General features: G+C 42.7%; 1 protein-coding gene across 1 annotated transcript in view; it reads right to left on the bottom strand.

The window, feature by feature from the left end:
• PARD6G (par-6 family cell polarity regulator gamma) overlaps positions 1-24298 on the bottom strand; it is a 65507-nt gene that overhangs the window by 32135 nt on the left and 9074 nt on the right. Inside the window, exon 2 of the mRNA XM_048289546.1 lies at positions 20284-20506. Within this exon, the coding sequence (XP_048145503.1) occupies positions 20284-20506 (223 nt within the window). The remainder of the gene's footprint in view (positions 1-20283; positions 20507-24298) is intronic.

The raw sequence follows: 24298 nt of genomic DNA on the forward strand, positions 1-24298 counted from the left end.
ATTCAGATTAGGTTTTATTTATTTACTATTTATGTCAGTCAATAACGTTCCCTCCTCTTCCATCTCAGGCAATTTCAAATGTTGTGGTGGAGAAGGAGAGGAGAAGAAGGAAGAGCAAGCAACATCATAAAATCATAGAATGGCCTGGGTTGTAAGAGACCTTAAAGATCAACCAGTTCCAACCCCCATGCCATGGGCAGGGATGCTTTCCACTAGACCAGGCTGCTCAGAGCTCCATCCAACCCAGCCTTAAATACTTCCAGGGATGGGGCATGCCCAGCTTCCCTGGGCAATCTGTTCCAGTGTTTCCCATGAGGAAAGATAGTACTTCACTTCTAGTGGGACCCATCTGTCTCATGCTACCTACCTTTTGTAACCCTCTTCTGGGGAAAAGTATGGCTTTGCTTCCCCCACTTTATGTTCGATTTTTGTCTTATTCACTCTCCTAACAATTATTTCAATCCGGCCAAAATATGCTAAGACTGCAGTGAAATCATACACTTATTGTGAAAGGCACAAAGGCATCTCTAAGTATCTCCACAGGAGCACATGGCAGCCAAGGAAAACTCCTACCACATACCACCTGTCTGATATGCAGGGACTGAGAAAGCTCCTCAAGAGACCATTTAGTTCAGTTCTCTACAACAAGAAAAAAAATCAATTCTTTCTCAAGAAGAGAAAATAGCAAGATGATGAAAAAAGGACTCCTGACAACTTTCAATGACAGCGTGAAAGGCAGCTATAGAAAACAAACAAACAAACAAACAAAAAAACCCCCAAAACAAAGCAATAACAACAACAAAAAACCCCACCCACCCAAAAATCCAAACCCACTGAAAGGCAGCACTAAAGCGTGCCACACATTTCCACTGGAACATGGGAGTCTGCAGCCACGGTGAGTCGACATTCACCATTTTCTGCCTCCCCTCTGGGCAGCCTGTCCTTACCAGCACTCTAGAGCTGGCTCTGCAGTTCCAAATAGCTTGGCCCACTTGAAGCAACCTGTAGAACAATGATATAGAAGGTCTCAACAGCCAGATTATTAAAGGTCTATGAGGCTTCTATTTCAGACCAGGTCTCCTGCCCCTGATCAAACACCCAGCATATCAGGCAAGTCAGGTGGGCTTTGAGAATGCAGCCTCTGGTTTTGTTTTAGGTAGAAGGAATCTAGCTTTCATCTCCTGACACTGCTCAGCAATGCCAGCCAGCACACAGGGCAGGAAGTGGGATAAGTCAAGAAGGTCACTTCAGAAGTGCCTTCCTCATCCAAATGAAAATATAAAAGGCAGGCATACCAAACTTTCCATGCCTTTACCCCACACCAGTATCAGACACTTGTTCTCCCCCCTCAATTCATCTGCTCACTCAGGGAAACGAGAAAGAAAAAAGTTGCCTAAGCCTCTTTGCCTTCTTGCTGCATACTTCTGGGCCCTTAACAGCGAAAAAAGGACACAGCACATTAAATAAAGGCTCCCCCCAATGCCAAATTGCTTCTCAGATGCCAGTGTGTAATTGATGAATGCAATCTTTGCAGCATGTTTTTCGCTCTTGCTCTCTAGTCTGTCATTGACAACGCTGGATGAAACCACTTACTTGAAGAACAGCTTTTACAACTATTTTTGAAGTGCTCCCCCACCACTTGCAGCATTGCTTACAAAATGGCTCAAGGCTGGGAGTGGTGAAGGAGGAAGATGACACCGCATTGACAAGTCCATTGCCTGGGCCAGGCGCTGGGCTGCTGCTGGAGCAGGGAGGGAGCCAGCAGCGGGGAAGAAGCAGCCAGGACAAGGACCCTGGCACAAAGAATCCAGCTGAGAGCACTTACTGGTGGAGTGGGAGGGGTATCAGCAGCCACTCAAGAGCTCCTTGGCTGAGGAACCTCCCCCAGAAAATGGGCATTACCACCAGTTGCACCAGGCTTATGGGCAGTGCTGTGCAGGGCCATGGGCCAAGAAAAGGTTGACACTTTGCTAGGCTGCAGAGTCTGAAAGCACAACTTGGTCCGATACAATAACCTCACTTTTTTTCAAAAGAGACTGTCACTTCTGGGAGACTTTGCAGAGAATGTAAATTACACATAAACACACACATACACACACCCTTACATGCCTTGAAGAGCTTCAAGCAATACTCAAAACAATCCCAAGACTTCCAGTTGCTGTCTCAGCTTAATAGCTTAATACAGGACCATATACTTTTCCCTCTTCCCACATGCACGTCTTCCCCAGGTTTCCAGAGATCTGCCTTTGCCCACATGAAGACAGACAGGGGTTACACTTCTGGCAGCTGGGCGAACAAAGCTGCACAATCCACACAGCAGATCTGCAGCAACTTCTCACAGCACAAAAGAGCACTTGAGATAGAGAAGAGGAAAACACAAGGGGAACAGTGTGCTTTTCTCCAGCTAGGAGAGACCAAGTGGGAGTGTTTTTATTCATTTCAAGGGAAAAACCCAATAAATTCTTATTAGTGTGCATACTATAATTCAAAGTCTTATGAGCTTCTGTGCAACAGCAACCTGAAAAACACTGCCAGGCAAAGAATGGCTGCATGGCAAAAACCTGAGTATAAGTGGAAAAACTACATCAAGTAAGGTTTCCTCCTTTTCCAAAGGAGTTTTACAACAACACACTGGCATTTCATTTCCTCCCTCCATTGCCGCAGTCACCGATGCTCTCAAGGCCGACAGCGCTTGTCTGCATCGCTCTCCCTAGCTGGTTCAGGAAGCGATGACCAGGGTAACTTGGTGCATGCAAAGGGGGATTCAAATCCAGCTAGGAAACAGTGTGAGTAGCAAAGCCAGACCCCTGTGCTTTCAGGAGAGTTTGACTCTCTGCCCTCAAACAGCAGCCTCCATCAGTCCCACTCCTCACTCAGGCCACCTTTCCTTCTAGTCCCCATTGCTGTGAGTCACCATCAAAGGACTGAGGTTAGCCTCTGGAAACCACCAATTTTCTTCCTTCCTGTAATGTGTGGTGATAGAGACCATACAAACTTTTCAGGAAAATCTGCCCTGAGGGCATGCATTTGATCACTGTCACCCAATGACCCTTTTGGCTGCACAGGTGCTTATTTTAATGCTGGTAAAGAACTGTTCACACCACATACACTACAAAAATTGAGTTGCAGTAGAGAAAATATCTGTTTATAGTATAGTGAATAACTGGTGTGAGCCACACATTGTAAATTCCCCTCCTCCACTTCCTCACCCAGAAAGTGGGCACAGCACAGCAAAAATAAAACAAATATACATAGTTCTGTTAAATTCCCCACAAAGGACCAAGGCCAAAGGCATTACTCTCATTACAGTGAATGGCTGCTCTCCCAGCCCACTCCGGACACAAGGCACAGAGTACGAACCTGGCACCACACTAACCCAGCTATGTGGCTTCTGGAGCAAAACCAGTTCATGTTCAGCCAAGAAAGCAGAGCAGCCAAAATGCAGCTGCCTGTACCACTATGCCCTTAGATACTTGCACTGCTTGTGTTTTCAGGGCAATTTTTTTTCCTTGGTAACTATGAAAATTAGACAACTTGCAGAAGTGTCTCAGAAGTTGACCACAGGCTCTAGAATGCAAGAGCTTTGCAAATAAAAACACCCTGCACTGCCAGAGCTAAATAAAGCAGCTGAAGTTTACCGAGCTTAAGAGCATGTTAACTATAACATACTTTCTTGGAAATCACTGTTTCATTCTTTGAAACTATGAGCAACAGTGTGTCTCCCCAGCCTGCACAGAGGATACTACTCGGCTACTTTAATTTTCTACCCCTTGAATTTTTCCTTGGAAGTCTCCACCCCCAACACCACATTCCCATCTAGCCGCCCCCAAGCACTTGGACTAAATTAAGCCAAAAAATCAAAGCCACCTGATTATTTATTAAACAAACAGGACACATTTTGTCTTTGGTAGAATGGAGCACTCCTGGTTAGCTGCAGACTTTAAACTTCACTTTGGGGGGGGGGGGGGGGGTAGAGGGAAAGGAAGGAAGCAGTGTTTCACTTTAGGAGAGCACACTCAGAACTCGTTATTTGACTTAAAAGCCATCTGCCTACAAAACGAAAACTGTACACACACGTAAGACTTAACAAGCTGTAAACAAGCGTCAATAGCAACAATCATATTTCAGTGATAATTGCCTGCTTAGATCACATTTCTTTAGGATAACCCTCCCCTTCAAATAATTTTCAATTCTCTCAACTCCTGTCAAGCCCATGTCCCACATCTGCCAATTAAAGGAAGAAGCAGAAATTGAAATTAAAGGGGGTGCAGGGAGCAAGCTAGTGTGCTTTGTTTGTGTGCCAAAAACTTTACCAGGATGCAGAGAGGTCCCTGACAAACAGGGGCCAGCAACACATGCAAATGAAAAAAGCCAGTTATGTACATGGAAAGGCATTCCTAATTTTTTCCAGACAAATTCTGAATACTTTGTTTCATGTGAGAAAACAAGCATTTGACTAGAGATCTCCTAATCAGGAAACAGACACATCAGGTATTTCTAGAATGCTAATGAATGTACAGAACAGAGCAGGGATTATCTGCTGCCTGCCTCAGCTGACACTAGGGACTCCCAGTATCTGAACTCCCTCCTGCTTTTATTCAAGCCACATTTTGCAGAAAGATTTTTAGCATGAAAAGAAAAACAATATGTGAAGTCAGTTCCCAAACGGATACAGAGAGCTACATGTGGAGCTACAGGAAGACAGAGCTTAGAAGCCACTTGCATCAGGGATTGTTTTCTTCATCTGGTTAGGGAAAAAAGAGAAAACATATCCAAGACAAGAATGTGCAATAAAATCAGATTAAGGAATGTTAGTCACTCCTGGCTTCCCCTCAAAACAGAAGTCAAAAAGTTTCCTCCATTTATTCACAAGATGTCTAAACAGTGAGTCTTGCTGAAAGAATGGAAAAGAAAAATAAAAACAAAATTAGAAAAGTGAAAGGAAAGAAAAGAACGTTGCTCTTCTCAACCTACTAATAAGCTCCCTAAGTGTTTTTCCTTCATCCATGTACTAAAAGCCAAAGCAATCCCTGCAGCATCAGCAGGCACTGTGGTCAGTGCTGGGTCCCAGCCAGCCAAGAGTGCAAATACAGTATTAAATGCATTCATACTTTCCCACTGAGACAAAGCCTGAATAGCCTAACAACTGCTCCATCCTCTGTGCTCCCTCTTCCCAGCTAAGCTCCTGATATTGCTCCTAAATACAGATGTCCCTGACTGCTTCCATTTATGTTTACACAAGAAAGAGGACGAGGGTCACAGGGTGGAACAGCTGAGAAGAGCAGGCACATTGCTGCAAACGTGTCCACTCTTCTTCAGATTTGGCTCTGGTACTCAATGGCTTTGCTGTTGCTGTTCAGCATCCATTTATACAAACACCAGTGTGGTTCTTGGAGAAAGGAGGATTGTAATTGAAACCACCAAAAATAACCATTGGCATACAACACTTGTTATTTAGCACAGACCCCCTTCAGCAGTTTTCATGGTCATGATTCAGCAGACACAGTGGCAGCACTCCAAAATAAGGTCTCTTTCTCCTTTTTGTGCAAAAGAACCGGGGAACTGCACAAGCAGCCTAGGAGAGGACCTCATGCCCCAAGCTTAACCAATTTACCACCACACTGCATTCCAGCCACAAGAGAAAACACAGACTAATGCAGTTGCAAGCAGAGAATTGTGCTAAGCCTTCACAAAGCCTTTCCCATGGAGCCCTGCTTCCCCACAAGCAAAGTGGACCTGGGCTATTCCCAGTAGCTGATGAGTCAAATAACTTCATTATGAAACACTTGCTTAAGACCAGAGTTGTTATTTAAGGAGCCAGTATCTCACCTGCCTCTCAAAGATAATGCAGGTACACGAGACAACACACCCACAGCTCCTCTCTTTACCTACAGAAGTGATGCGTTCTGAAGCGGCTTTTGCCTGCTTTAAATGTGTCACGCCAGCACAGGAGTTGTTTACCCAGCTTCTGCTGAGATAATAAAACTGGACATGTAACACCTCCCAGCAGCTGCAGAAGGTAGTCAACATACAAAATAAAAAAACAACTGCTGTTAGGTTTGTCTGGTTGGTTTTTTAAAAAAATAAAAAGCGGGCCTGGCTCAAAAAGTTACAGAATGGATGTATGAAGTGATGTTTTTCTCCAATTTTTGCCACACAAAGAGCACAGGGAGTAACATATGCCCAAGACTTCCTGTAAATATATTTCAGTACAAAAAAGGTTGTACCACACAGTTTCAAAACAGAAATAAGACTCCCTTCCTCCCTATAAATCGGTACTTAAATTTCAGGCATAAGGTACCATATTTAGCATTTCCAGAGGAATGCACACAGAGATGACCATGAGGAAGACGGCTGTGGTTGTAGATTTCCCTTTAAACCCCATCTTTAGCTTTGAAAACAAACAGACCATGTCTGAAGAGAAGAAGCTCTTTAACAGTGCCCAATTTACATATCTGTTAGGCAAGAGAGTTCCCACAGACATGAGAGTTTTTGTCTTGCATTGGTCACATCAGATCCTCTGAGCTGTCAGACAACCACCTTCATCTATGAGGAGTCCGAATCAATTTGGAGGAACCAAAACCAATTTGGAGGAACAATTCTTCTCCCTGGAGTCTTTATAGGGCTTTAATTGAACCTGGCCCATCATCAGCTTTGAACCTCACCTTCCTCCAAAGTCCTGGGCTGCTGCTTATTCAGATTGTTACTGGTCATTGCCCCCTTGGGAGGGCTGGGAATCAGGGTACAAATAAAGAGCAGCAGAGTGTAGCAGTGGTATCATGCTGGTGTTTGGAGAGACAGAGAGAAAATGACAGACAGGAAACAACGTTTTAAAAATTGTGCAACTGTGATTTTGACAGTTTTTTAAATCAAAGTATACACGTGTTCTGAGCAGATTACTCATCATAACAATTTTTAAACTATTAGCTGGCAATTATTTTCTAGCTGATTGGATTCCCAATTGAAAATGCACTAGACAACACACCCAAACTCAGTTTTTTTCCTCATCATTAAAAACAACTAAGTAGCATAGGATCTAAGAGTCTTTAAAACACCTGATGATTGTTGTCCTCAATAAAAGCTTATCAGAGCAGTGCAAAAGCTGTTCACCTAGCTCCTAGTGGGATGATAAAGAGTTAGGTATACAACTTGCACATCACAAGAGGGGAAAAAAAAGCTTACCCACCTCCGGCTGTTGGGAAAGCAGGATTCTGCAAGTTGCAAAAGCTCATCTGATTTATCATGGAAATGATTACATTATTCAGGAGTGGCTGGTGGCAGTGACTGTGCCACCACCCTGGCAGACACACCACCTGTGTGAACTGGCAGCTTAGCAATCATTGGTCTCCCACCCTCTGTTTCCAAAAAGGCACCACTCTGAAGAGTGAAAAGCAAAGCTCCCCACAGAAGCTCTACACTGCAAGCAACTTGGGGGGCTGTGCTTCAGTCACTCTACTCTTCCATGCCTTACAACAGAACTTTATTTTACTGACATTCAAGCTGCCAAAGATTGAGTTGAGATTCAGATAAACACAAGAAGTGTAGACAAATATTACAACCACTCTGTTTCTTCCAAATGCCAATATTCTCAGTGCCATTGACACTGATAAAATGCTTGTACTGTATACTGTACTTTACCATCCAAATTCAGCATCCACCCTCCTTGTGATGTCCTCCCTGGTAGGGTTTCTCCAGAGCCATTCTAGCCAGACTGTGGGATATCAGCTACCTAAGCCTCTCAAATTGCTGTTCAGAACAGCTACTGTTTCTGCACTTGTATTTTCAAGCCAGCTGGTTGAGAATGCTAAGTGTTATAGAGTTAAACTGATTATTTGTTTTTAAATTATTCATGTTTTAACTACATTTAAGGAAAAGTCTTTAGGCAAAAGATCTAGGAAGCAAGGTTTTGCAGATAAAAATCTATGTGAATTTGGAACTGAAGTCTTTCTAAAACCCGTGAGGTTTTGCCCTTTTTTTTTCCCTCCAGTTTTCCCACCCCCCTTCTTTCTCATAGATATTTCCTATGCATTCTCTCTTCCCCTGCACTTCCAATTTTACTAAAACTTTGTGTTTGTGGGAGGCAGATTCTGGAGGAAACCTCAGAGATATGAAGATGCAATCTCAGAACCATGAGACCTCCTGCAAGCTGATGAAGCAGCCAAGTGCACAGTCAGAAGTTAGGTGCCATGTGAGCCTGAAGAGGCCCAGACTGCATCTGAACAGGGACAGCACTTTCCCTTTGACCCTGAACTCTGACCTAGTGCTCTGCACCAAAGTGCACCAACCTCTGGGTCACCTCACAAAGCCCATCCACATGCACTGTAGCCAAACACCGTGTTCAACAGGACAGGGTTCACTGCATGCAATAACAAGCATTCCTGATTTATTTTAGGCTGCATGAAAGCTAATAACATAAGCAAATCTTATGTTTGCCTTCAAACAGTACAAACACTAAGAGTCAGGGAACAATGTCTCAGCAAGACAGCAGGAATCAAATGTGAGTAATCACAGAAGAGTTTGGGTTGGAAGATAGCTTTAAAGGTCATCTAGTCCACCCCCCCTGCAACAAGCAGGGACGGAGATGCCATTACCGCATGGCACAGAGCTGACACAGCCTTATCATGCAGGAGGGATGCAAAGCCATGCCAGAGCCTGTGTGCACCTTACAGACATGGGACTGTAGCAAGCCACCTTTTCAGACCTTTGGATCTCAGCACAACCCCTGAAATACCTCCAGCAGCATACCCTCCACAGTGATTCCTCCTCAGCAGGGACGCAACCTCTGCTTGTTACTTCCATGTGCAAGCAGCTAGCCAGCAATTTATGCTACTGACACTAATGTGCCTCGTAGGGCCAGGAGGCCTCTAAGGCAGGGAGACCTGATTTGCTGGAATTGCCCAGTTCACACCAGTTGTGAGACCCCACCAAGGAAAGGTACCATTCAGCAAGATGCTGGCAAGCAGCCTAGCTAACCTAGGTTACACTAGCAGGTTCCCTCTCACAGCTGCTGCTGATGCACATACATTAAGCATCTTCATCACACTGATCTCTTTCAGCTCTCTTGGGACATCCACATGGAACTGAAGTGGTCTGAAACAGAGGCAATAACATTTCGGCAGACAGATGGAGCTAGTAACTCCGATTTTCCAAGATAAGCACACACCCATAAACCAGATCAACAAGACCCAGGAGCGTGCTACCCACACACCATATGACACCCATCACGGTAGAAAGGCACCTGCACCACACTCTGTAGCTCCAGTACTTCCTCATGATGCAATACAGCTCTGGGATCTCAGGATGCAACTGGTGAGAGGAAGGGTGTGGGACATCACCGCCACTTACTAGCTGAACTGGGACCAAATGAGGTACAGTGCCAAAAAAAACCACCAGGGAAATTATTATTCCAGGCATCCAGAGGCAGGACAAGCTAATTGCAGGGATGCTCTCCACATGGTCTGGTGATCAACACTGGTGAAGTCCACTGTAAGACAGGGCTTTATGCACACCTCCAACAACATCCTTCCTCTTGCTCACCATCACTGCGCACTTGCCAGAGTTGATGCAGATGACACGTACCCTTGCTGAGGGGTCATCTGAGCAAAGGAAGACGAGTTTGTTGTGGCAAGCTGTTTCCTGTGATCTGCACCCCATGAGCTGGCTCCTGTGGCCAGCTGCTTCTGGGAATGTTTCAGAGACAGGAGATGGGTTCTGATGTACTGCCAAGCCACTCTGCCCACAGCAGCACGTTAAATCACAACAGATACCCAGTCTGCCGCTTCTCCCAGAGCTCCCCCTCTCCTCTTCTCTCCATCCCTTCTAGATGACATGGCGTGCCTGTGAGATGAGCTTATAAACCTCCCTGCACCCCAGAGTGCCCAGCAGCGCTCTGTACAACAGAGAGCAGCGTACAGCAAAGAACAACCTCTAACACAGACCCTCTATTACACCCACAGGTACCACGCTCCTGCGTTACTCAGCATGTCCCCTGCCAGGTGACAGGAAACTGCATGTGGCAGGGGAAGGTGTGCTATGGTATGGTAGCCAAGGAAGGAGAAATTAAATCCCACTTTAAATCCCACTTTAAGCAAAATACAGCACAGGGAACTAGTGTTCTTCTAGGGGGAAGCTGGGACCCTCAGGACAGCCTGCAGACAGCTATTCGATTCCTCTCTTTCAGGGCAAGAAATGTTAACTCTACACATGGGTGACAAAAGCTGCCAGGTAATGCTGTCACATTGCCTTTGAAGTCAGCCAAAAGAACAGAGAAGGGAAAATTCCACAACACTAGCACCTTTGCATCCACAAGCAAAAGGCAAGAGACCTGAACAGAAAACTAAGTTAAATTCAAAAGTTTCCTTTTTTTCCAGACTCACAGCCCATTACAAGCAGAGATACCTCAATGAGGTCAGAAAAGCACCAGCCACACAACTACTGAAATCAACTAAAAAAAACAATCTGATGTGCCTCTGGGCTTGGTCTATTTACACAAGAAGTGTTAGCCAGATCTAGTGAAAATCACGACCAGTATTAGCATTTTCAGTCACCCATGCACATGTTAAGCTCACTAGCAGATCATTGTCAGCACTGTTTGGCCTCAATTACTGTCTGTCCAGGGCAAACATTTGGGATACTTTTGGGTACAAGCTGATAAATGGAGACATCATGTGGTTACCCCTACAGAAAAGTAACTCCCTCATTAAAGAACCTCATGGATGAAGAAGCAACTTTTGAACCATAGCACTGCATGATCCAAGTTCAGTCTAACACTGGAAACAAGGATCACACGTTCTATAAGCAGTACACATAAATCCTGTACCAGAATTTGACGTATAAAGGCTGACTGCCTATGTCCTATCTTCTCCTCTCTAACATGCAGGGAATTTTAAAATGCAATGAGCACACTGAACCAGTATTCAGTGCACTTTTAAGTGACTGAAGAATAATGCAGATACAGACACTCTTCCTGCTACTGATATTCTTTGTCGCAGCTAAGAATTGTTTTGAAACAAAATTTTTAACATTTCTTGTTGCATGTTGTACTCCAAATGTGCTATACTTCCCCCCCCCCCCAAAGGATAAGGCATGTTGGAGTTATGCTATTTCCAGAAATACGAGCTTAGGAACCTCCCATTCTTAATTTTTATTAGCCACAAAGGCACTACCCTTGGACTTATTTATGGGCTCTGTTATAAAGCATTCATTTATTCACTCAGTGTCAGAAAGAATTTCTCCCAAACTGCAAGAAACTTTATGGTTTTCTGATTAACACAACACATTTTGTTAATGCAACAGGTTTTCCTCCCCTTTACTCATGTCAGCTGCACTTAAAACTACACCTTAGTAAGCACACAAAAGCAAAAATGTAGAGATTACATTATTTTGTAAACAAAATCACTGCATAATACTACTAAAACTACCAAATTGCTTGTCAGAATGAAAACAAAGCCATGATAAACCAGGGTAATAAAGTGAACAAATGGGTTGCCACCAGTGTCCATCCTGAGGTCATAACTAACAGACCTCCTCTTAGGACACCTCCACGGCATCCAGGGATGAGGGAAACAGCTTTAGTCCTTTTCAAATCCTCAGCTGGTAACTCAGCTTTAAAGGAAACAGTTGCGTTCACCTACAGCAGCTGAAGAGGCAGAAAGGCTTGCTCAGAGCTCGCCGCTGCCAGCAGCCAGGCAGCCTTGCAGTGCCCGTGCAGAGATGGAGCTTTTCCCCAACTCCACTGAACCCCAGCTGATTTCCAAAGACACTAAACAGTACGGAATTTCTTATTTACATATCAATTCAAATTAAATAATCATTTTCCTTCAAAACTTTACATTTTTTTTTTAATTCTCAAGTAATGTATTGTTTCTAATGCAAAGGGATAATCAGAGAAGAAAACTAACTGGTCCAAGACTCACAGAAAAAGGTCAATTCTCCCCACTAAGTGTTAGTTCCATACCTGTTCTGTCACTGCTCTCGGAGTCTTTTTCTAGTGCTGGGAGTAAAACAACACCAGCACTTGTGTGCTTTCACCTAACACACTCTCCTGCCCAGGCAGCAACAGCATTGCAGAGCAATTAAAAAGCTGAGGCAAGGAGTAGAAAGCTGACAGCTGAGAGGAAGAAAAACGAAAGCATGGGAGAAAAAGATGAGAAAAACTGCAAAAAAATTGGGGGTGGTGGAGGAAATAAGTGGTGCAGAAGTTATTCACATGGAGCTTTTAGAGGTTACTTAATATCAGCATATGGCTGGGGCCTGAAGAGCAAGAACAACAGTGAAGTTTTCTAGGTTAATAGTTTCCTTAATATTCCCACAGGATTCTTTACTACTCTAAACATAGCACAGAGGAAAAAATAAGATCCAAGGAGATCATCATCAGGGGCAGGTTCAAGAAAGGGTTCTTTCAACCTCCTGCAAACTGCTTTCTCTCTTGGAGCTGAAAAATATCCAGAATTCTTATGCAGTATTAATACTGACACATTTAAATTTGAAACATGCAATCCCAACAACACAGGTAGACTGAAGACAAAAGAGAAGGTTTCATTTACTTAAAAAAATAGTTTGAGTGGAGCTATTTGTTGAACTATAGTTGGAGTTAATTTTTCAATGCCTACTACAAACACCTAGCAGAAATATCCTTCACTACATGCTTGTTTTCAGTGCAAGAGTCTACCAATTAAGTCATCCCAAGACCTTTAATGTACTTAGGAGTTTAGAATACTTCAAAAATTTAGCAGAAAACCTGCTCCTGAAGGCCTGAATCTTGAGTTAATATTTTTATTGTGCTATCTACCTTAATTCACTACATGAAAGCTACTTCAGACTTGTGAGGTCTTGTCAGGTAAAATCTGGTGTCAAAGAAGGGACTGTCCGTTCTCATTATTATCTGCATATTATACTTGTTTCCATCACTCACAGAAGGGAAATGACAGCTAGGCACAACAGGAAAAAACCTGAGCCATGAGCAGGAAACAGAATCTCTTGTTTTGACTACTAAGGTAAGAAAAGGTAAATAGTGGAAAATTCCCCTCATACAGGGACCATAACAGAGGTGGATCATTTGACAAGTCTTCCTCACCACTGTTTTTATACAGCCAAGCCACCTACCAGAGTAGCTCCACTATCTTAAATAAAAAGCATCAGACCAAGGAAGGAAACAAGAAATAGCATTACTTGAGACTATCTGTGAGTATACATAATTGGGGAGTTCTTGTATTTTGGTTTTTTTTAAGTACCTTCAGGGCAGCAATCCACAACTATAAGACAACAAACAGAAGTTTGGAGGGATGGAAGAGCATTTATTTGCTTGTTCTTATGTGGGTTACAAACTGAAGATAGGCATGGAGTTGAGGAGAGGCTCCTATTAAAGGCTGCACAAGTTCCCACTGTAAACAAGTTTCTTTAGCCTAAATTCAGCACAGTCTGTGGTGCTGGTATGAGCTTGATGCAATTTTTAAGACTGTGAAAGTCTATTTTTATTCTTAATATAGTTGGTTATGTGTATTTATTATTAAGTTATTAAACCTTGAAACTGAAAACAAATCCCATGTAGCTTTAACATGGAAGTGCAACAAATGTTTGCTGTTTATGCCAGGCTTCTGTTCTGTGCTTACTGTACACTGCAACTGCAAATATTTATGCAGTGCATATTTCTGTGACAGCTCCCACTATCAGCTATCGACCGACCCCACAAAGCCTAGCTGTAGGCTGTGCTACTTCCACCCCTCTTTCACTGAAAATTGTTCCTTAGCAGCTGTTCTGGTTGCAATTAAAAGTAACTGGTGATGAAAATCAAATATCCTCATACTCTAGAAATTGAGTTTTTGAGGAGAAGGGAAGAAGCAGCCCCGCAATGGCTCTGCTCAGCCACCAGGTATCACTAACCATGCCAGCAACAAAATCCAAGCCTGTTTTTGTTTATGTCTGACAAGCCAGATTAAAAACTTTATGTTTTTAAAGTTGCTTAATAAACCAGTAGAAACATAATGATTACTCAGTCTCATCATTTGCACATGAAAGGTAGAACAGAGAAGTTACAGTAATTTGTTGCCAGACTTCACTGGAACAAACAGCTGCATTTTACTTATCTTCAAATATCAAAGGACTTGAGTGGGACAAAGATTACTTGGCTTGACAAGCTTTCAAAGACCCCTCCAGCTCAAAACCAGAGATGTTTCTGAAGAAAATCATAAAAGGATTTAATATAAGCCTAGCAGCAACTCCTATTATACAAACACAAAATTCACCACCATCGTCTAATCTTGTCAAAGCTAAGACAAGATGCTTTGCCTCCTTTCCAAATCCAGTGGAATTGCACACTTCCAAAGGTTAGAAGCAGGCAAGTTCTTCCTCCCAGGACAGAACTTGCTTCATGGCAGTGTTAAGCTGCTTTAAACCTGCCCATCCCATGCTAGCTCCTCACTCAAGCAACTTGTTTTCTGCTGAAGTGCTGGCTCAGGGAGCTCAGCCACTGGGTCACATTAGTGCCAGGGCAGAGGCCATAGGGTAGCAGCCCTGGGACAGTCTGACCAACAGCAGAGCCACATCCTCCAGTGCACCCATGAGCTACCGAGTGCCAGCAGTTTCTTCTTCACCTTCCCACCCTCCTTATACAGGAGCAGACAAACTGAAGACCTCATCACCATCTCTGCACTTAAAATTTATTTTATTCCCTCAGACTCCTAGCAGACCATTGTGAAAATCTGCTCAGCTCAACCAAAAGGAAGACCAGAAGGAGCTCAGTATTCTCCCTCCATACATGCTGCAACCTGCTTTATTTTTCAGTATATCAAATACCTTTGACAAGAGCAGTAAAATCACATTGTTCTTGTTTGGAAATAAAACATTTTGAGAAAGCAAAGTCAATGCCTGTGCTGCAAAACAAATAGGAGGGTTACTGAAGAACCAAAAAGATGATGTGAAAGAATTGAACTCAAACTTTTGTAACTGTACCCACTCCAGAAGGCTGAGCAGAGAGTTAAAAGTCCTAGGTAGCTGCTGCCTCAAAGCCAGTTTTTGTGTTTAACACATGGGGTTAGACAGCCAACAACCATTCCTGGGGATTATCTGCTCAGAGTACGAAAGACAATAAAACAACCCACCATCAGTTTTTCAGGCAGACCTGGGCATGAGTCCCATTAGCACATTTTTACTTTAAAACTGAGTGTGATTGCTCTGATTTTATAATACAAGAAAGCCAAGCACAGATGTTGGTACTTAGAGCTGAACAAAACTTTGCCAGGTAAATAACGAATTGCAGAATTATGAACTGCTTCTGAACATGCACAAATATATTGCATGGCACAGCAGTTCAAATACATCAGTCACTATATGTAGTTGAAGAAAAACAGTATCTTCCAATCTTTATATTAAAACAAGCCAAATCCAAAACCCAACCAGGTAAATGCACATTTTTCCCCTGTTGATTTTGGATCAAGCTTTAAGTGAGAACTGATGGTAGACAGCAGTTCTAACCACTCAAGGAGGAAAGCAATCGCTGGTGTTCAGTACTGGGTTACTGTAACAGTAAGAGACTATTAAAAAACGTAACTACAAAAGAAAATATACCAAGTTTCTGAAGATGATACTTGATGGCTTTTTACACACTCAGTTTTCCAGACTGCAGAATGCAAGACAACACAGGTATTAGAAATCACCAGCCTTCTCTAACTTCCATCCACGTCAATTAACAGCTGCAGTTAATTTGTGGTATTTACTAATTTATGATGTAAGGCCCTGCTCCATTTAGCTGTGGAGTGTGGTTTAGGGTTTTGGCTATTAGAATGCTCTTCAGGTTTGTTTGGATTTTTTTTTGCCTTTCATGTTCCTGCAAGAAGTGTAATACTTGACAAAGTTAACCTGACATACAAATTTGTCACCTGACGCTTCAGTGCTTCATCTGTCTCCTACTTGCAGGACACTTCTAATGAAACCATTTAAACCTTTAGAAAGCTTTAAAATTAACTTTACTGCTGGAAGATTGTGAATCTGATCAAGAATTTGCTTTATGATTGACAAAGTGCCCCCCCATTCATTAATTTATTGTTACTTTTATAGAATCAGAACATACCTCCTGCTGTGATGGGGACAAAACAAAAAGGCTTCTCAGGCGAGTTCACTTGACCTCAGTCTGGGATCAAGATGAGACCAGACAGGCTGTGCACCACCTCTCCCACCTCCTTTGCAACTTGAGCTACAGCAGATTTTCTGTTACTGCCCATGCAAACCCTGACGACTGGTAGGAAGTGAAGGTCTGGTCAGAAGCAGCCTGCATTGGTTCTCCCAGAATCAGAATCATTAGCCTGGATTTACAGCGGTGTGCTCAGTTAACCACTCTGTTCATTCTGCTTGCTGTACTTGGTCCTGGACATACCACTTGGAAAAAAAGAAACCTTGGGAAAAAAGCACTGCACAGAGTACAGGGTGATCAGCTTGTTCATTTTGCCACACTTCCTGAGTTTCTGAACTTTCTAGGTTGAACACACCTCAGTAGGTAACCAAAGCAAAAGAGGAGAAATTCTGAAATCTCTTTTACTTGGTAGTCCTCCATTTACATCCTTATACCTCCCCTGCAAAGTTCAAGGAGTCGTTTGAGGCAGGTTTACCATGAAGAACTCATTATAATTCTGCTATTTATTCCACTCTATTTAAGATGCTCCAACACAGATCAGCTTGAACACATACTGTGCCTGAGAGGCATTAAAGCAAGATTTGATGATAATTTCATTCCGTTTAATCATACAAGAAATAATGTAATTCATTCACAGTATGTAAACCTAACTCCTTTCAGTTTTTCTGTTTTATATTTCTGCTTGAATTCATAGCTTACACTTAAATATTTTTGCAGTATACAAGAGATTGTCTCAAGTGCTGTAGTTTAGACACAGACCAAACAGTCTTGAAAAACATGATCAGCATCATCAGATAAGTTCTTCCTTGATGCAGTTCTTGGCTAAAATGCAAGAGTTCAGTTATTATGGAGCAAGTCAAACACATCCATAAGAGTTCCTGCATTGTTCTGAGGTACTTGGGACATCCATCCCTTCCACAGCAGCAGACACCTTCCATAAGGAGTTCTGTGTATGTCTGGTAGCAGTTACAGCTGAGTGAACAAATCCTCATGCTCAAAGCATCAATTGATGTAAATCACTACTGTACTAATGAAGCCAAAAGAGCCACATCAGTTTGCAACACAGGACATGACCCACACTTGCAGCCTGGGAAAGCAAGTCAAAGGAAAACTGCTTTTTCTTTTTATAGCCTGGTTCTCTAATCAGGATTTTTGTCTGCACTGTAATTTGGTATTGAAGGAAAAAGAAAAAAAAAGAGCACCATACACTTTCAGCGGACAAATCACCATGAGCTATAAAAACTTGCTATAGCTGAATTTACTCAAACATAACCTGCAAATGTCCCAGATTCTTCAAAACCCAAAAACTAGGAACAGCAATTGTTGCAAGCACACTGGGAACACCAATTCTAGTCCTTATTAAAATGGCTGGCTCATAAGCACTAACATCCCCTGCGTGGGACTACTGTGATCCTGAAAAATCTGGCACTCAGGAGACTTTTGGAAAAAAAAAAAAAAAAAAAAGGGAACACAACAACCATCCTACAACCATCCTACACCTGGACACCAACCGGGCATGAAGAGTCCAAGCAACGAGCACAATGTTTGCATCTGGGGACAAGTGAGAGAAAGGTTTTTGAACTGAAAAAGTGCAATACTAAGCTCAGATGAAAAACACCTAGGCAAACAGAAACATCAAACTAGGAAGTTATTGCTCTATTACTGTGCAAAGACTAAGCTACCTATTTTGCCCCTCTGAGAATGTTTTAAGTGTTTTAACATGGTTGTAAAATTAACCTGACAAGAGAAAGGATAACTCAGCTATAAACGGGGAAAACAGACAGGATGACTAATCATGCAGTTGATAAACAGTTTGCTTTGCTAGAAAAAGAGACCTGACCTTCAACTATTCAGTCCTTCTATGCCTGCATACTTCTGCCGTGTTCCCTGAAACCCTCCCTACTCTACAACACTGCGAGAACAACCTCTGGCAGCCAGCTCCCAGGACTACTCCCAGTGCAAAGCAGCGATCCTGTATCTTAGAGAGTCTAGAGAGCCCGTGCTCTGCAGTCTCCTTCAAAGTCCCAAGAGACCACTGCTCACATATTTTACTAGCATCCCTGTCACCCTAATTTCCTGCCTCTGAAGTCAGAATTTAGGGTGTGAGCTGAAGCTCTGCAGGCACACCACATTCCCCAGAATGGCACAACAATTTCTTGGTGCTAGTCACCTCGTTCTCTTATGCAGGCCTCCAACAGAAGGACTAGCACTGCTCTGTCATCCCAGTCTGAAAACAAAGAGAGCAGCAGAGCAAAGGAAAAAGAGATGAAGATTTAGCTTTCATTCTGGAAGGGAAGAATTTCTAAAGGCTTTGTCTAAGCAAAGGAAATGAGCATGACTGTTAGGGACCATTCACAAGTATGAATCTCAAATGCTAACCTCAGGAGTCCCTTATGAAAGCTAGCACTAAGCAAAGGGATGGGCCAGAATTTACTGTTCCCTTCAGCTTTACAGAGGGAGAAGGTGTGTTGGGAAAGCTTTCAGGCTTTGCCACACGTGAGGAAGAACAGGTCTTCCTTCACTTGTCAGCATGATCCTTCTCACTGAGCAACAGGTAAAAGAAAAGCTTTTAAAAAAGGAAATAATGCCCTTTTCCATTAAGATTACAAGTTAGAAACCCTCATAACCAGCACACTGATCCTAGAAGAAGGGGGAGAATTTTTTCTATATGTAGACAACAGCTCTCTGATTTGCCTACTTCCGTGATCAGCATTTCAGTGGCAACCCCCTCCCAGTGCAGGGTTAGGAATACTCAGTTTCTGCAGTCTGTCCAAAGCAGAGCAGGGACAACTGTGTTCTGAACAGGACTGATCCAGAGACATGAATAAACTTGAACTGAAGTAGGCATGACAAAGTCACACAAAGGATTTCTCATGACTTGACCCACCATGAACATTCACAAGCCCTAACAGGCACTGCAGGAAGACCTAATTGGATTTGTGATCCACATTTACACTTTCTGCACAAGAAGGAGGAGCAAGCTTTCTCCCATAGACTTTTCCACTCACCTAATAGACACACCAACTAAACTGCTCTAAATCCTCTTAATTGCCTCCTTGAGCATCTAAAGAGCGCAGCTAAAAAAAAAAATCACATCTAAAAAGTGGCAGACAGTATGCTCTGAACAGACAGGAGCCACACAGCCCTGGATGTATTTGATAACACCAAATCAAACCACACACTACACCAGTTCACACTAATGAGCCGGCTGGAGCCTCCTGCTAAATCCTTACCAGTACACAGCAAGAGTTCAGGCCAAGAAAAGCTACATGACTGCTCTAAGTCTCAAATCAAGTCTTGTTTCTGAATCTGTTGCTGATGAGACTTTAATTCCAAAAGCCCTGTGCTATAAATCACTACATGGCTGAAAAAAAGAACAACAAAACTGGAGGAAGTGAAGTGTTAATACAGTGTTAGCTTCCCCTGGGATTTAAGGAGCTCTGTGAGAAGACACCTTGCTATAAAAGCAAATCCTCTTCTGAAGCAACTGCCAAACATGGTCCTTAGGGAGAACAACACACAGGCCACTTAAACCTGATGTCATCTTGACATTCAGGCAATTCTGCCCAAGGTTTGCTTGATGATTCAAAATGGGAAGAATCAGCACTCCTTAGTGTAAGGACAGAGGGAAAAAAAGTCATCATTTGCCTGTTTGCCAGGTTAACTAAGTCAAAGAAATGTCATTTGTGACAATTTTTTTTTCCTTTCAGAACTTACACATCTGTTTGCATTCATACACTACCCTGGCATGAATAACTTGGGTATGACACTGACTATCAAGATGGACAGATAAGATTTCTAAATGTGAAGTAGTAGTACCAAGATCCCCTCCCTCCACCAAGTGGAATGGTGCCCTTGGCATGCTCAAGTGATGACACAGTACCAGCAGCAGAAGGCACATTCCCCTCAGAAAATAAAGAGGCTCATGGTGATTCTCAGCATGGTATCTTTCAAACACCTTACAGGCAGCAATGCAGTCCCTCTACCTGCTATGAAGCCATGACATTCCTGCCAGGTGCAATGAAGTGCCTGTGAGGAAGAGCAAGATGGCTCCTAGAGGCCTCTTACGTAATTTCAGCCTTTAAATGGGTGCCACAAACCCACTCTTCCCCTTGCCATAGCACACTCTGAGGCACTGAAATGAAACTGCATCTTACCTTGTCTTTGGATAAAAACCCTGAGCAGTGGATGAGCACTTGAAACAGCCTTGAAGAAGTTGTCATCATTATTAATAGGGAGAAGGTCTCCATGCACATCAGCATATCCAATCATCACTTCCAGGTTGGCTATGTGATGAATGTGAAGAATTAGTTTGTAGAAGTCTTCAAACTTTCCTGGCTTGTAGCGATCCAGAGAGAACCTTCTGAACTCTGCCCCAAACTGCAAGAGAAAGCGAACACAGCATCAGCAGATGTGTCACCACAGGCCAATGCTCCAGTCTGGCATTTGAACGTGGTATACATCACCTCTCTTTTCACAGAATTAGAGAGCCACAGAATCAATCAGGTTGGAAAAGACTCCTGAGATCACCGAGTCCAACTTCTACCATTCAAACCTATTCCATGGCGCTTACAAGTCTACTAATGGCCTTTTAGGCCCTCCCATTAGAACATAACCATGGCTACCAAGACACCACAGGTATATTCAAGTGTTCCATCTTAATATTTTTAAAATGTGATTTCTTTTAAGTTTTCATTAAATCCTCTAGAGGTTAACTGAATTTGTAGGATTTAACTTTGAAGGTGCATCATGCATTATCATCATCTCAGGCATCCACAGAGCCATTCTTCTCCACTGTATTCACTCTATTGCTTTCAAAAGAAGTTACTCAGCTATTCAAACAACCTTATAAAAATTCTTTGCACGTTTCCCATCAATACCACTGGGATTCCAACCACAAGACCTTTAAAGAAGCATGGTATGTGAGCGCACAGCTTGTTATTAGAAAATACACTCACTCTACATGACCCCTGAATTTCCTGGCAATCCATGCAGCAGAAGGAAAGTTAGTTTTCATGGCTTTAGTTTTTTTGTCACTCCACTGGTTTTTATTTTTAAAGCTTTATGGACCATTAAGTGGTTGTCAAAAAAAAAAAAAAAAAAATGGGAGGAGGAGGGTGCGATTTGGCACAAGAGAATAGAAAATGTTATAAATCCATCCAGCTGTTTTAAGTAAGTCAAAGTGATTGGGGAGACAATTTCAAAGGACTGATATTAGAAACAAAATATGCTATTAAGGAGGGAAAAATGTGATCCTCTAGTTCAGGAAATTAAAATAATGAAAACGGGAATCTAGTCAGACTAAGAAGCTTAAACCACCTTTCCGGTACTTTCAATATTTCAGATTGTAGAATATGAGTAAACTACTGTTCATCAACCAAACCTCTAAAACCATCCTAACTCACTCTTGCACACATGGAACCACAGCCACACATCCAAGAACAAGTAAGGCTGTAACTAGGACCTCATGGAAGTTCTTATTTGCAAAGTCAGCCAATACCAGGGCTAAAAACCAAAGACACAAAATTAACAAGCACAAAAAGAAATAAAAAAGGGGAGAATCCTCTCCAGACAAATTCTTCCTCAAAATGGAGAATGACTTGCTTAGAGGTTCTCAGCTGTTAAATCAACCATACATGCAAGCCACTCTTCTGCTGAGACTAACAAAAGTATGAATCATCACCATAATCATCTTCAAGCAAAAAGAAAAAAAGAAGCCAACATAACCCTATTGGCTTTGGGCACAAGCATGTTCTCAAATTACTTCCGCAGTTATGAAAATCCCACTCTTGAGCATCAAAGCCTAGTTGTGATCATCTGAAAGCTTGTTTAGTCAAATTATGCTGCTTGCTTGTAATATTAACTGCTAGTTCCAGTTTGGATTTCAGAGTGCCCATCCAAACGCACAAAAGGCGAACAAACCACAGCTGGTTCCAATGGAGGAAAAAACATTCCTCCTTTGTCCTCCACCCCCTGCTCCTCCCCAGAAAAATCCAAGTGGAATTTTACTTCTGTGGACACACTTCAAACCAAGTAAGAAAAAGCTTAAGCCTTTTTATTTAGCAAGTTTTCTTAAAGTTTTCTTTTTCATAGATTCAAGCTAGAAAAAGGCACCTTCAATTGTCAAGTTTAATATCTATCTACATGATAAACGAAAGGGGCAGGAACAAGGTCTTTGAAGGTTTTGCTTGGAGCTGCATCTACTGCTCTGCACACCTGAACAGGAACCCAGGATTCCTTGGGATTCCTCTAGCCAAAACGCCAGGGTGCTCAGATGCCAATGGCAGTAACCATTTGTTTACTGGACAGCTCGTTTAGGACCATTAGCACGCATGGTACCTTCGAGGAAGCAGCTGCTGTGCAGTCTGACCCCAGGCAGTACAACACCCATCCTACACAGCCCCCTCAGACCCGTGGTCTGCTGGGGGAACCCATCCATCCTGCTCTGCCAAACACACAGCCAAGGCAGGGGTCAGGTCCTGTGCAGGGACATTGCATCCAGCAGGAAAGTGACATGGAAAAGGACAGAGGAAAGAACTAAGGATGGTTACTAGCACTTGGCTGGTATCACCCAAAGCTCAGCTTAAGTTGCCACATGAGAAGACAACTGGCAAAAGGGCCAAGCCTCCCAGCCTAGCCCCTGCAGGCACACTGGAAACTACTGGATCAGTGGAGCCTGACATGTGGGAATGCCATTGCAGGCTTGGGGCACTGAGGTCTGACAGGAATGCTGTACAGTCAAATTGACTTGTTCACATGTTCAGCCTTAGGAAAGCCCAAGAGTCAATTTCATTTGCCTGGGAATAGCACAATGGTAAACAAATGCAAGAGATTTCACTTGTGCTTTCTGCAAGACCCAGCTTTTTGAGGCAAGGGAGCTAGAAGGTGATTCTGTAAGGAGAAGGGAAGAGTCAAGAGATTTAAGCAGATAATGAGAATGACTTTCTTTTTGTTTAAAGGTTAGTATTACTGTAGTAATAGTTTAGCCGATTTATTCACCCTGTGCATATACACAGGCAGCAACCACTGTCAGCAGGTCTTTTCAGAAGAGGGGAAAAAAATGCTTCAGCTCATTCATCATCCCTAATGAGGCTGATAGAGAGTATCACAGTAATAATGGGATTTGCAGTACCACTCAGCTTGGAGACCGGGTGCTCTGCATTGTATTCAGCCAGGATTTCAAGATAACATCCACCGTGTATCTTACAGAAACTACACATTCTGGTAGCCAAAACGACTGCCTGCTTCTCTAAGTCACAAAGTTCATCTTATCATATCCCTTCACAGAAAGATACACAAGGACTGGTGTCTGCCAGCAAAGTCTTTGCCAGAACAACACTGTACCACACGGTGTGATAAACTAACAGTTTTAACAAGCAGATTAGTTTTCCATAACGAAGTAAATTACTCAGGCCTATTTCACTTAAAAGAATTTAGTCTGACAGAGCTTATTATGACTGAAAAATCCAACTTAGAAAAAAGTTGTACATTCTGTTTCACAAAAATAACTTCCGTTCCAAGATCCTCAAAGTATCAGCCAACCACTATATTTGTTGTCTGCAGTTTCATGACAAAAAGCACACAACAAAATACATCAGGCAGGAACCCCGAGCAAAAACAGATGCCCAGAAAAGTGTTCTGATAAAAGTTGTGTTAAAGAGGAAGGAAGACACAGCTAGCTGATCAAAACTTACACAGGCTGATCAAGAGCAATCAACTGCTTTCTTTGGCTTTTTTTCTGGCTAAAGGGTACAAGAGGTCAGAAGAGAGGAGAGAGCAGGATTTTGAGGTTTGTTTACTTAGAGAGCTGTTATTTTGTGAAATGAAAGAGTTATTTGCAAGCAAAAGAAAGCAAGTAATTTTTTTTCCTTTAAATTTTAAGTTTCAAGATGTTTACAGGGCCAAAAATGAAGCCCTGTGTTTATGGAGTGCCATCCCTCTAGTTTATTGCTGGCTTTGAAATCAGGCTATTGTAATAAGACGACATCAAAGAACAACATTCAGCAATAAACATGAGTTACATTAGCCACCTACTTCTCTTATGGAGTAAAAAACTCAAGAACAGAAAGAAAACTAAACACTTTCATCCTTGCACAGACTGTAATTTCTGCTTGCATGTGAGATTTTCAAAACTGGGAAGGCCTAGTCAGGGATGCATTATCAGTGAGAATG

Source organism: Corvus hawaiiensis, chromosome 30 (assembly GCF_020740725.1).
Source record: "Corvus hawaiiensis isolate bCorHaw1 chromosome 30, bCorHaw1.pri.cur, whole genome shotgun sequence".
Classification (NCBI taxonomy): Eukaryota; Metazoa; Chordata; class Aves; order Passeriformes; family Corvidae; genus Corvus; species Corvus hawaiiensis.